Source organism: Pongo pygmaeus, chromosome 6 (genome assembly GCF_028885625.2).
Source record: "Pongo pygmaeus isolate AG05252 chromosome 6, NHGRI_mPonPyg2-v2.0_pri, whole genome shotgun sequence".
NCBI classification, from domain to species: domain Eukaryota; kingdom Metazoa; phylum Chordata; class Mammalia; order Primates; family Hominidae; genus Pongo; species Pongo pygmaeus.
The window spans coordinates 103,014,253-103,027,399 of NC_072379.2; the positions used below are offsets into that span (position 1 = coordinate 103,014,253).

Sequence of the window (13,147 nt, forward strand, 5' to 3'; positions counted from 1 at the left end):
AAAGTAACCTCTTCCTATAAAATGTATTTATAGAATTACTACAGTGATATTTGGGAAATTGAATATAAGTATTCTCCAGGATTTCTTAATTTCCATAAAAGTTCTGTAGTGCCACACTATATTGCAGTGTTTTTCAGCCTTATTAAAAATGAAATCAAATGGAGAATAGAATAGAAAATATCAGCATGCATTGCATGTGGTAAGCATAGTTTCAAGAAACATTTTTATTGACTCATAATAATTGCACATATTTATGGCAAACATATAATGTGATGTTTTAATATATATATGGTGTAAAAATTAAAACAGAATAGTATATCCACCACCTCATACATTTATCATTTCTTTGTGGCAAGAACATTCAAGATCCTCTCTTCTAGCTATTTTGAAATGTATAATATATTGTTGTTAACTAATAGTCATCCTACTGTGCAACAGAACACCAGAAATAATTCCTCCTATCTAACTGTAACTTTGTACCTGTTGACCAGTCTCTACTTATCCTTCTTCCACAGTCCCTCCCAAGCCTCTGATAACCAGTATTTTACTCCACTTCTATGAGATCAACTCCTTTAAAGTCTATGTATAAGTGAGATCATGTGATATTTGTCTTTCTGTGCCAGGCTTATTTCACTTAACATAATGTTCTCCAGGTTCATTCATGTTGCTGCAAATGAAAGGATTTCATTTTTTGAAGGCTGAATATATACTTATATAACATTTTCTTTTATATATATATATATTTTATTATACTTTAAGTTCTAGGGTACATGTGCACAATGTGCAGGTTTGTTACATATGTATACATGTGCCATGTTGGTGTGCTGCACCCATTAACTCGCCATTTAGCATTAGGTATAAGTCCTAATGCTATCCCTCCCCACTCCCCCCACCCAACAACAGGCCCCAGTGTGTGATGTTCCCCTTCCTGTGTCCAGGTGTTCTCATTGTTCAATTCCCACCTATGAGTGAGAACATGCGGTGTTTGGTATTTTGTCCTTGCAATAGTCTGCTGAGAATGATGGTTTCCAGCTTCATCCATGTCCCTACAAAGGACGTGAACTCATCATTTTTTATGGCTGCATAGTATTCCATGGTGTGTATGTGCCACATTTTCTTAATCTAGTCTATCATTGTTGGACATTTGGGTTGGTTCCAAATCTTTGCTATTCTGAGTAGTGCCACAATAAACATACATGTGCATGTGTCTTTATAGCAGCATGATTTATATTCCTTTGGGTATATACCCAGTAATGGGATTGCTGGGTCAAATGGTATTTCTAGTTCTAGATCCCTGAGGAATGGCCACACTGTCTTCCACAATGGTTGAACTAGTTTACAGTCCCACCAACTGTGTAAAAGTGTTCCTATTTCTCCACAGCCTCTCCAGCACCTGTTGTTTCCTGACTTTTTAATGATCGCCATTCTAACTGGTGTGAGATGATATCTCATTGTGGTTTTGATTTGCATTTCTCTGATGGCCAGTGATGATGAGCATTTTTTCATGTGTCTTTTGGCTGCATAAATGTCTTCTTTTGAGAAGTGTCTGTTCATGGACCAGACACTGGTGTGCTGTTTGCTAAGACCATTGGAAAAGCACAGTATTAGGATGGGAGTGACCTGATTTTCCAGGTGCCGTCTGTTAAAGCTTTGCTTGGCTAGGAAAGGGAATTCCCTGACCCCTTGCACTTCCCGGGTGAGGCGATGCCTCGCCCTCCTTCGGCTCATGCTCAATGCGCTGCACCCACTGTCCTGCACCCACTGTCCAACAAGCCCCAGTGAGATGAACCCAGTACCTCAGTTGGAAATGCAGAAATCACCTGTCTTCTGTGTCGCTCACGCTGGGAGCTGTAGACTGGAGCTGTTCCTATTCGGCCATCTTGGAACCACCATAACATTTTCTTTATCCATTCATCCATTGATAGACATTAGGTTGATTGCATACCTTGGCTATTGTAAAGAGTGCTGTAATAACATGGGAGTTCAGATATCTCTTTGACATACTAATTTTATTTCCTTTGGACATATACTCAATAGTGGTATTGCTGAATCATATTGTAGTTCTATTTTTAATTTTTTGAGGATCCTCCATGTTGTTTTCCATATGGCTGTACCAGTTTACATTTCTACCAACAGTGTATTATAGTTCTCCTTTCTCTATATCCATACCAGAAAAACAAAGAAAAAGAAGGAGAAAAAAACGAAACTTTTCTGTGGCAGGGGAAGAGGGGAGATCCCAATATAAAAATATTTTTTATAGTGATTCAAAGTCAGTACACACTCTAGTGTTTGCCATGTTATCCTTTTGTGGCTGCTGTCATAGCTCCTCAAAGCCAGCCTTGAATTGTTATTTTGCAGTGTTATGATTCCTTATGACCTATTTGTAATGGAACCCTTCCCACAAATGCACCCCAAAATTCCATTTCTTAATATTTTCTTAACCTCTTTCGGGATGCTTGGGCTCACTTTAAGGTGCATTCTCAAAGTTTCTTTCAATGTAGAGTGCTGGGCTGCTTTTACCTTAACCAGCAAAACACACACGTGCACGTGCGCGTGCCCACAAACACACACACATTCAGAGTGACAGTGGTGAGATTTGCTGTTTTTTAAATCAAGAATAATTTGAAACAATGATTCAACAGACAATGGAAACATTTGCTAAGTTAAGATTTATTGACTTATCTTTTTTGTTTCTTTTGTTTTTCTCTCTTTCTCTCCAAGCTGCCTGCCTTGTGCTTGGCTGTATGATTTTCCCTGATGGCTGGGACTCAGATGAAGTAAAACGGATGTGTGGAGAAAAGACAGACAAGTACACTCTTGGGGCTTGCTCAGTCCGCTGGGCATACATCCTGGCTATTATTGGAATTTTGGATGCCCTGATCCTCTCATTTCTAGCATTTGTGCTTGGTAATCGACAAGACAGCTTGATGGCAGAGGAACTGAAGGCAGAAAACAAAGGTAAGATTGCTTTCGGGAACTCTTACCTGGATGCCTCAAGCACAAAAAAATGGTGCTCTCCATTCTTTCCCCTCAAATACTAGTGCTTCCCCTGTGGTTCTAATTTGCTGCCTCTTTTAATACTGTGTAGCTTGCAGACTTTACCCCAGACTCAACTCAAGAAACTTACACGATAAAAATATAATATTATACTTACTTATCTTTCTGAAACTCCCTTAGTCCATTATTATTATTTTGATGGTTTTTTTTCCGGTTTCTTCTTCCGTCTTCCTCTGATTTCAGGTTTGCCATCAGAAGCTAATGGCTAAGATGTAACCGTGGGTGGTGTCTATTTGGTTGAATGGAAAGTACTTTCTCTCCATGTATTCAGCTATGTTTTAGGTTGAAATAAATGCCTGGAGAATCTCTAACATCATCTATACATATCTTTATTAAACTATTTGTGATAATTGAATTCAGACCCAACTTCTCAGAGAGAAGTAGTAAAACTGGCCCCAAATAGTTAGTTAGAGATTTCAGTAGTTACCTAATTAGCTGAATTTTAAATGTGTTATCTGGGTATCAAAAGTCCTCAGACTTCTTTTCAAAAAGAAATTGGCTTCTGAAACACAAAGAAAACCAGGATAGAAAATAGGACATTGACTATTGAATGATACATAAATATATTATAGTGGGCAAATAAGAGGTAGCAAGTTATTATTGAAGATGAATCTTTTAATTTTCTTTTCAGATTTCTAAACCAATTTTTTGGGATAGAATTTTGATGTCTCTTTTTTTTAGTAGACTTAGATTCATTTAACAGTTTTATCTTTATGTTATCTTTAACTTTAAAACTGTGCACTTACATTAGCACCTTTAGCTGAGTGGCTCCTTCTTCTAGCTCTTAGTTCTACTTGGGAGCTAAATCCATCCTTGAAGTATGAGATTTAGCTTATTATTTCAAGTAGGTGCTAACTTCAAAAACCCTTCACTGCTTCAACGGGACTCAAATATAAGTATATATTAGTTTCTACATAAATGTCACATGTAATGATAGCATAGCAGGCTTTATATCTAGACCATCACTGTTTATGCGGGTAAACTATGACATAGAAATAGTCTGTGGACTAAAATGGAGCAGCCCAGGAGAGCAGCAGTCATCCACAAACCCCTTTTCTCCCTGATTTATAGGCAGAACACATATTAGTTTACTTAGTTCTATCAAAAGTATTCTAAACACAAAAATAACCCTTACACAGGGGAGTGGTGCTGAAACTTCCTAAAAACAAAACTACCACCTTCTCAGAGCTGCCCTTTCTAGATAAAAAGGATGATATGAAGATAATTATGCTTTTATTTACATTATAGATTTTGTGCTTTCACAGGCATTCATTAGGGTGGTACCTTTGTTGTCTTTGTAGCTTGTTGGATGTAGACAGGTCTCTGTCCAGTTAACTTTACTTCAAATGTAATGGTAAGGATAATTCAATATTAGAACAAGCTATCTTTTTCAAAAGAATGAATTAAATAAAAGCCTAGCTTGTTCTGCAGATTCATGATTTTTGCCCCCACCTAAATGGACCAGAATGCTATTGTTTTCTGTACAGTTCAAAGTCATATTTAGAACCTTTCACTTTCCAGACATCTTTTGACCACAAAGAGAAAAAAATTCACAAGAAGAAAAATATAACAAAAGCAGGAAGATTTTTACTTGGGAATTGAGAATTATAACTCATACTCACAATGTGAGTGACAATAATTCTCCCAATTCATGTTTCAGAAAAGAACAGCTAGAGGTATAGAATAATGCTCAACAGTTTTCAAAATTGGTCTTTTCTTCTGGTTGATACATTTAAAGGTTGATGTCTGATCCTTTCCATCTGAGTCTTCATTAAACAAAGCATCGTGTTCCGTCAGTGATATATTAAACCGCCTTGCTATAACTTTTGATGAGAAAGAAGGTTTAAAAAGGCCAATATAAGGTTTAGGGATTATCTTTGCATAATTCTTCTGTGTTCATCATCTCCATTTGCATGTATGACCGTAGTTTCTTCCATCTTGTTCTGAAGGATGAAAATTAGTAGGAGTTCATCTGCATCAAACCAGATAGATCCAATAAAGCAGTCAGATCATCAGGCCACATTGATGAAACATTTCAGTTGCACCACATTTTTATTTCTCAATTGAAATTCCTTAATCTCAGACTCTGAGAAGATGTAAACAGCTCTATTGTAGGGCATATCAGACCCTCGTGCAATGGGATCTATATAAAATCAGACCAGGATTTCTAAGCCTTGTATAAAATTTAGTCAAACCTGCATGTTCCTGGGAAATGGTACAAGATTTACACTTGCTATACAAAGTAGCCTTTATTGTTTGGTATTATTTAAACACTTGCTAGACATTGAAGCTTCCAAAGTCAGATTGTTCGAGGAAAGACCAATCAGTAGTTCTGCATGTTGTATGTGTGAACATAGTTTCATTAAACAGTAGTTTTAGTGGTGTTCAGGTGCATGTAATTATCAAAATTAAATGTCATCAATGCTATCTTCTATAGATTCTAAAGGAAGAGAGGTTGGTTTTAATTAAAAATATAAGAATAATTTGAAATTGTGTAATTAATTATATATAAATGGGTACTTTTACAAATTGCATGGATGCGTTGATATAACTTTTCACCTATTAAGACTTTTTTCACTATTATTTTTTTGCTGCTGTTCTTGTTTTGGATTTCACTATTAAGTTTTTTCTGATAAAACTACTGAGATGTACCGTGGTAGCCAAGGCTTCCTTTTGGTTTCAGGGCAATGCAATGAGACAAGCAAATCTAGTTCCAGCTTGAAATTTTAGAAGAATTTATTAAGCACATGATGCCTTTCAGTGTCATGGAAGAACGCAATGTCATATCTCAAGACTTGGCTCAACAGAGCAAAGTATTCATACATTCTGATAGAGATTACACATCTGAAAGGGATACACACTGTAATGTGTTTTATAATCTCCCAGTTTTATGGTTGATATGGTCTGGCTCTGTGTCCCCATCCAAATCTCATCTTAAATTGTAATCCAAATTATAATTTCCACTTGTTGGGAAAGGGACCTCATGGGAAGTGATTAGATCATGGAGGTGGCTCCCCCATGCTGTTCTCGTGATAGTGAGTGATTTTCATGAGATCTGATGGTTTTATAAGTGTGTGGCATTTCCCCTGCTGGCACTTCTCTCTCCTGCTGCCATGTGAAGAAGGATGTATTTGCTTCCCCTTCCACCATGATTGTAAGTTTCCTGAGGCCTCCCCAGCAATGTGGAAATGTGAGTCAATTAAGCCTCTTTCCTTTATAAATTACACAGTCTCAAGAAGTTCTTCATAGCAGCATGAAAATGAACAAATGCAATGGTCTACCAATTATATCACTTACATCCCATGATGAACAAGAGCATTATAGTGAGAATAAGCTTGAAATTGTAGAATATGCCCCTAATGTGAAGTTCTTCCTCAGTGTCACTTTCATGTCATGATCATGTCTTCTTTTTGTGGCTATTGTAATTAATGCAGCAACACACGTCCCCATTTATCTGGAAAGGCCACTGTATTAGTCTGTTCTCATGCTGCTAATAAAGACATACCTGAGACTGGGTAATTTATAAAGGAAAGAAGTTTAATTGATTCACAGTTCCACATGGCTGGGGATGTCTCACAATCATGGTAGAAGGCAAAGGAAGAGCAAAGTCACGTCTACATGGCAGCAGGCAAGAGCTTATGCAGAGGAACTCCCATTTATAAAACCATCACATCTTGTGAGACTTACTCATTATCACGAGAACAGTATGGGGGAAAGCGCCCCCATGATTCAATTAATCTCCACCTGGCCCTGGCCTAAACATGTGGGAATTATTACAATTCAAGGTGGGATTTGGGTGGGGACAGAGGCAAACCATATCAGCCACCATATAGATTCAGGCTTTCTAAGTGTCATTACAGCAAGGATATTGCTTAGATCCATGAATGCTTCCCAACATTCCACCCAATGGATACACAAAAATCACTGTTACATGAATTCTAAAATATGCAAGGGGAGGGAAAAAGCTCAATTCTAATTGTTGAACAATGCTCTACTCACAGAGTCTTCAGATGAAAGGGAATACAAGATGCTGCTGAGCCATAAATTAATCATCACAAAGGTGATATTCAAAAGGAAAACAAGGGAGGGGTGTACACAGCTAAAAGTCTCCACTTCTACAGACTGCTTTTTCCTGTGACACACTTCCAGTCAACTAGCCCCAATCCTCATTTCAGTGTCCCCCTTCAATGCCTCCCACATGCCTAAGTTTCTCCTTTCCACGAGATCATTTGAAAGAAGTCACAGCTAAGATTTATCATAAATTGTAAAGTGGGAAAATTAAAATGAAGGAATTTTAACATACTTAAAAAGTATGTTAAAAATGTAGTTTCATGAAACAGAAGGCAACAATTTTGAAGATACAACTGTTGTCTTAAAGAAAACCTTTATAAGAGATAAACTGAATAATCTATGGAGTTCCAGTGAAGTGCCAGAATATTTCTTTATGCCAAAAAACAAAGCCCCACTGAAAAAGAAAAGTGGAACCTCTTTAAATATCTAACTAACTTAATTTTTATTTGTTTTTATTTTTATTATTCTTAGAGACAGAGTCTCACTCTGTTGCTCAGGCCAGAGAGCAGTGACACGATCATAGCTTACTATAGCCTTGAACTCCTGGGCTCAAGCGATCCTCCTGCCTTAGCCTCTGGAGTAGCTAGGACTACAAGTGTGTGCCATCACATCCTGCTACATTTTTGTGTATTGGCGGTGGGGGTTGTTTTTTGTAGAGACAGGGTACCCAGGCTGGCCTCAAACTCCTGGCTTCAAGGGATCCTCCTGCCTTGGCCTCCCAAAGCAGCAGGATTACAAGTGTGAGCTGCAGTGCCCAGTGCCAACTAACTTTATATAGGAGCTGGCACACTCAGTAAAACTCAACTGCCTGCTCTGAATTTGGGGAGCAGCTCTACAGGGTGTGTGCTATCCCTGGCTCTGGGGCTGATCGTGGACAGGCAGGTATTGCTTGGGAGTTCAGCAGCATGATTTCTAAATGAGCCAATAACAGTAGGCATTTAACCTTGATATGCTGCTTAATCGCATATTTTAACACACTGAACTGTGAAGTCAATTTAATTATGTAAAATTAAAGTTTCATCCAGATAAAAAGGATTTGAAATGAAAGCTTCATTTTCAATTTCTTTCATTAATTATGAAAGGATAAATAATTACATTTTCCAGAGCGCCTATGCCACAAATACCTCTTTCCTTGTCAGACACCATTCATAAAGAGGTCTGTTTCTGCATTTGTGTATATAGTCTTTGGAATTTCTTATCAGATAATTGGGTCCTCTCATGAACAATTTTAAAGTCACTTTGTCTTCTAGCACTTAAACTACAAATGAGAAAACATGATTATCCATCAAGAGGTGACTCCAGCCACCATTTATATATTAAGGGTTTAAGCTTTTTTAATGCTATAGTGGGGGAGGTAGAATAAATTCACTTTATTTAAGCAACTAATTGAGAAATCTTTCAAAATTTTTGTTTTAGGTATCACACCATGTTATGGCCACACTGGGAGTGGCGGTGTGGTGTAGTGGAAAGATTGTCCACTTGGATTCAAGCTGCCCAGTGCTAGTCCTGTCTCTGACACCAGCTGAGGAGCCTTGGGCCAATATCTTAATAGTTCCAAAATTAAGCTTCCTGGCCTGTGAAATGCAGGGCATGACCAAATGTCATCTGAGGGTCTTTCTAGCTATAATATATTTCAATTCTAAGGATATCTTCAGAGGTGTTCTTTAAAAAGAGGACATGAGGGCAGTAAATGCTCCTGCTTTTGTATCAGTGAGCACATTAAATACTCTTTTAGGAACTTGTTAGTATGCAGGGTTGACTAGGGGAGGGGAAATGTGAAAGTCAAAGGGGATGGGAGGCCGAGTCGGGCTGATCACTGGGTCAGGAGTTTGAGACCAGCCTAGCCAATATGGTGAAACCTCATCTCTATTAAAAATACAAAAAAAAATTAGCTGGGCATGGTGGTGGGCACCTGTAGTTCCAGCTACTCAGGATGCTGAGGCAGGAGAATCTCTTGAACCCGGGAGGCAGAGGTTGCAGTGAGCAGAGATCATGCCACTGCACTCCAGCCTGGGCGACAGAGAGAGACTCCATCTCAAAAAACAAACAAACAAACAAAAAGTCAAAGGGGAAGGGGCTCTAGGATGCCCCGAATGTTTCCTGCTTCAGATGTGTACCCACCCATGGACCCATGCTGTCAGAGGCCTATATAGTCACACCACCAAGAGTAGAATGAGTGCAATTTAGAAACTCTGGTCCATGGCAGAGGAGCCTCCTTGCCTCACTGCATTCTGATACCATGTGGTGTCCATGTGAACACCTTAATAGTGGACAGAACCCCAGATCATAGACAGAAAACTATTTCTGCTCTCAACTCTGGCAGGTATTAGTCATGTGACTTTGGCCTAGCCCCTTAACATCTCAGAGCCTCGGCTTTACCTTCTTTAAAACATTTCTTTAAAATATTTAAAAATATTTAACAATACCCATCCCTGCCTCCTACATAGATTTGAGAGAGTCCAACAAAACATGTGTGTGAAAGCAATTTATAATCAATAATATCTACATAGGCTTTATTTATTCTCATTACTAAGCATTTTCCCATATAACCCTTTCGTTGATCTCTGCAATAACCCTGTGAGATGTTTATCATTATCCCCATTTTACACATCAAAAACCAAGCTGCAGAAAAACTTAATATTTTATCTAAATTTTCACAGCTAGGAAGGATTGGATGCAGGACTCAAACACAAATCATTTTCCTCAAAATTTCCAGTTCTTTGTTTTACACAGCATCATGTAATCAATTCTTTTTTCCTTTTTTTTGAGACAGGGTCTCATGCTGTCACCCAGGCTGGAATACAGTGGCATGATCACGGCTCACTGCAGCCTCGACCTCCTGGGGTCCGGTATTCCTCCCACAGCCTCCTAAAGTAGCTGGGACTACAGGCACACACCACCACGCCCTGCAATTTTTTTTTTGGTCCTTTTTTTTTTTTAGAAACAGGGCCTTACCATGTTGCCCAGCTGGTCTCATGAAGTCCTAGGCCCAAGGGATCCACTTGCCTCAGCCTCCCAAAGTGCTGGGACGTATAATCGATTCTTATAGATGCTTGTTCTGTTGCTTTCAACTTGATCAGTCCACTCTGTACAAGTAAAGAGTTTGGTCTTATTTTTATTTGATAGCTTTTAGATAATGTTATTAATCAACAGTTTAATGCATTTAAGAATGAGGAATAGCCTTTAAAGCTATACTCTTACTTGGCTATTAACTTTATAAAAACCTACTGAAGTAAGATCAGGAAGCCCAGAAAAAAAAGTATCTTCAAGTGCTTTGAATTAAAACCTTCATAAGGTCATAGTGAACTGCCTGTTTCCCGATGGGATTTGTGTTTAACAAAGTCCTTGTGGTCATCAAAGCATCTCAGAATGTGCCTCTAAAGAAACTGCATATATCCTGTCACTTTTTCAGAAGGGCCCAAGTTAATCTGAGAGTTGGAGCTGACCTTAGATGCCCTTATAGAATTGTCTTATATTCATGCTACTTCTAATTTCTCTCCTCCCACTCTTTTCATGAACTCATTCCATTCAGGTTTTCACCTCAGAATTTCATAGGCACTGTCTTATCAAGGTCACTCCAACCTCTTAACTGCTAAATCTCATGCTCAACTTTCAATCCTTATATTGACCTGTCAGTAGCCTTTTCACAGTTGACTACTGGCCCCATCTTGAAACCCTCTCTTCAGTTGGCTTCCGGTCGCTGACCTTGCCTAATTTTCTTTCTGGGCTCTTCTGATGTGGTCTGCTTTGCCAATTCCTTTCACATGGCTCCATTCTTTAACTGGTGTATCCTTTCTAGCTACACACACTTCCTTAGGTAATCTCATCAGGCGTCACAACTTTAAATAACATCTATATTCTGATTTCTCCCAAGTTTAAGCCTCCTCCCATCCCTTCAATGAACTTTGGTCTCTATACCCAACAGCTTACCCGATACCCCTTTTTGAATATCTAATTAGCTTCTCAAACTTAATATTTCCAAAACTGAGCTTCTGATACTCCCCACAAAACATCCAAGCCAAAGCAGACCCTGGTGGTCGGCTGACACTTCCCAACTCCCTTTCCTCTCTGGCCAACAAATTGTCAGCAGGAGTCGGCTGCAGGGTTCCTGGGAAACTTTTGCTTTCCTGATATAGAAGCTGCCCCTTCCTTTTTCTCCTTCTTCCTAAAGGAACATAAAAGAGATGGCAGGAACTGCAGCCGCCATCCAATGACTGTGAGGAAATGGAGAAGAGAATCACTGAGATTTGCGCACTGTGAAGTTTTTAAAACAAATTCCAGGAATTTTACATGAGAAAAACAAAACTCTTATTATTTAAGCCGCCATGGTTGAATGTGCTGCTACTTGCAACTGAAAGCATTCCTAATTAATACAGTATGTTTCAAAAATGAATATTTGTTGTGGTATAACCCTGTAAGTGTGTACCAAGAACCAATGCAACAACAGGAAGAAAAACTGACAAATTATTCAAGACTCTTCCTAGATGCCTGTAGAACACATATTCCCTATCCCATCTTCATTCATTATATTTCCTCAGAGGCTGGATGAATACTTTCTCAGTCAGAAATCACTAGCCCAAGCCAAATTCAGGTACCCAATCCAGAGCTGCCCTGGGTTGGAAATGTGTAGGCCTGTGTTAGTTCAGATTATTTTATTTGGGGTGCTGCATGCCATAAGCTTGTCTGAAAAAAGGGGGAGGCTTTCAAGAATTGGTCCAGACAGAGAAATTTCATCTTCTTGAAAAACTTAGGTCAACAATTCATATGCTTCAGCTACTAAGGGGGTGTAGTAACTTAGGGGTGATAAAACCAGTGTCCCCTCTCATCTATATTGGGGATCAAGGTAAAGAAATATTGAAATGCAGTGACAGAGGCAGAAAGGCCCTGGTTCTTCACAATCACCTGGGGAGATTTAAAAGGATTCCAGGCCGGACATGGTGGCTCACACCTGTAATCCCAGCACTTAAGGAGGCTGAGGCGGATGGGTCACTTGAGGTCAGGAGTTCGAGACCACCTTGGCCAATATGGCAAAACCCCATCTCTACTAAAAATACAAAAAATTATCCAGGCATGGTGGTGGATGCCTGTAGCCCCAGATACTTGGGAGGCTTAGGCAGGAGAATCACTTAAACCCAGGAGGTGGAGGTTGCAGTGAACCAAGATCATGCCACTGCACTCCAGCCTGGGAGATAGAGCGAGACTCCATCTCAAAAAAAAAAAAAAAAGGATTCCAGGGATTGGGTCCCACTCCAGAGAGTCTCATTCAGTTGGTATGAAGTAGATCTAGGTATGAAAAATTCCCCAGGAAGTTCCAATGCACAGCCAGTATTGAGGACCAATGAAGTCACTTAACTCCCTTGTTTTACCGATGAAAAACCAAGGCGCAGAGAAAGGAAATGAAATCTCACCAGTTTGTTTTATTATAATTAGAAATCAGTAAGTAACCCATGACACAGAAAGTTTCACTCAATCATAGGCTGAAAAATCACATTTCTGATAAAATTTTATTGCTGCCTTTTCTTGGAAACAGAGCTCTCTGCCAGCGTTGGGAAACTGATTTGTGCTACCTGCTAGCTCTGTGAATTAGGGAAAACTTAAGTGTCTTCATCTATAAGGGCATTAATAGAACCTGCCTGATAGAGATTTTATAAAAATAAAAGGAGATAATGCATGTAAAACTGTCTTTCACAATGTCTAACACATGTTAACAATTGTCATTTTTAGTGCTTTGATTTAATGTAACCAACATTTATATAGTGTTTGATTAATGGGGTGCATAGCCCATGCCCCTCACTACCTTGCCCTGCTGTCTCCCTTTGTTCCTAATATCACTGAATCATCAAGGAGGCCTCTTGAAGATCTGGAGATTGCTTCCTCCACATGCTTAAATTTAATTTTTTCCTCTGGTTGCTTTACAAATATTTTTAAATATAAGGGTGATCATAGTTGGTCAGTTGGTTTCGGTTTTTGTTTTGTTTCTTATAATCTCCCCACATACACCTATATTTATGAGGTAAGA

The 13,147-nt window shown here is 38.9% G+C and overlaps 1 protein-coding gene across 2 annotated transcripts in view; it reads left to right on the forward strand.

Moving 5' to 3' along the window:
• The window catches only part of LHFPL3 (LHFPL tetraspan subfamily member 3), a 589,720-nt gene that overhangs the window by 407,044 nt on the left and 169,529 nt on the right, over positions 1 to 13,147 (forward strand). For both annotated transcript variants that reach the window (XM_054496486.1, XM_054496487.2), the window contains exon 2: positions 2,722 to 2,958. In XM_054496486.1, the coding sequence (XP_054352461.1) occupies positions 2,722 to 2,958 (237 nt within the window). The remainder of the gene's footprint in view (positions 1 to 2,721; positions 2,959 to 13,147) is intronic.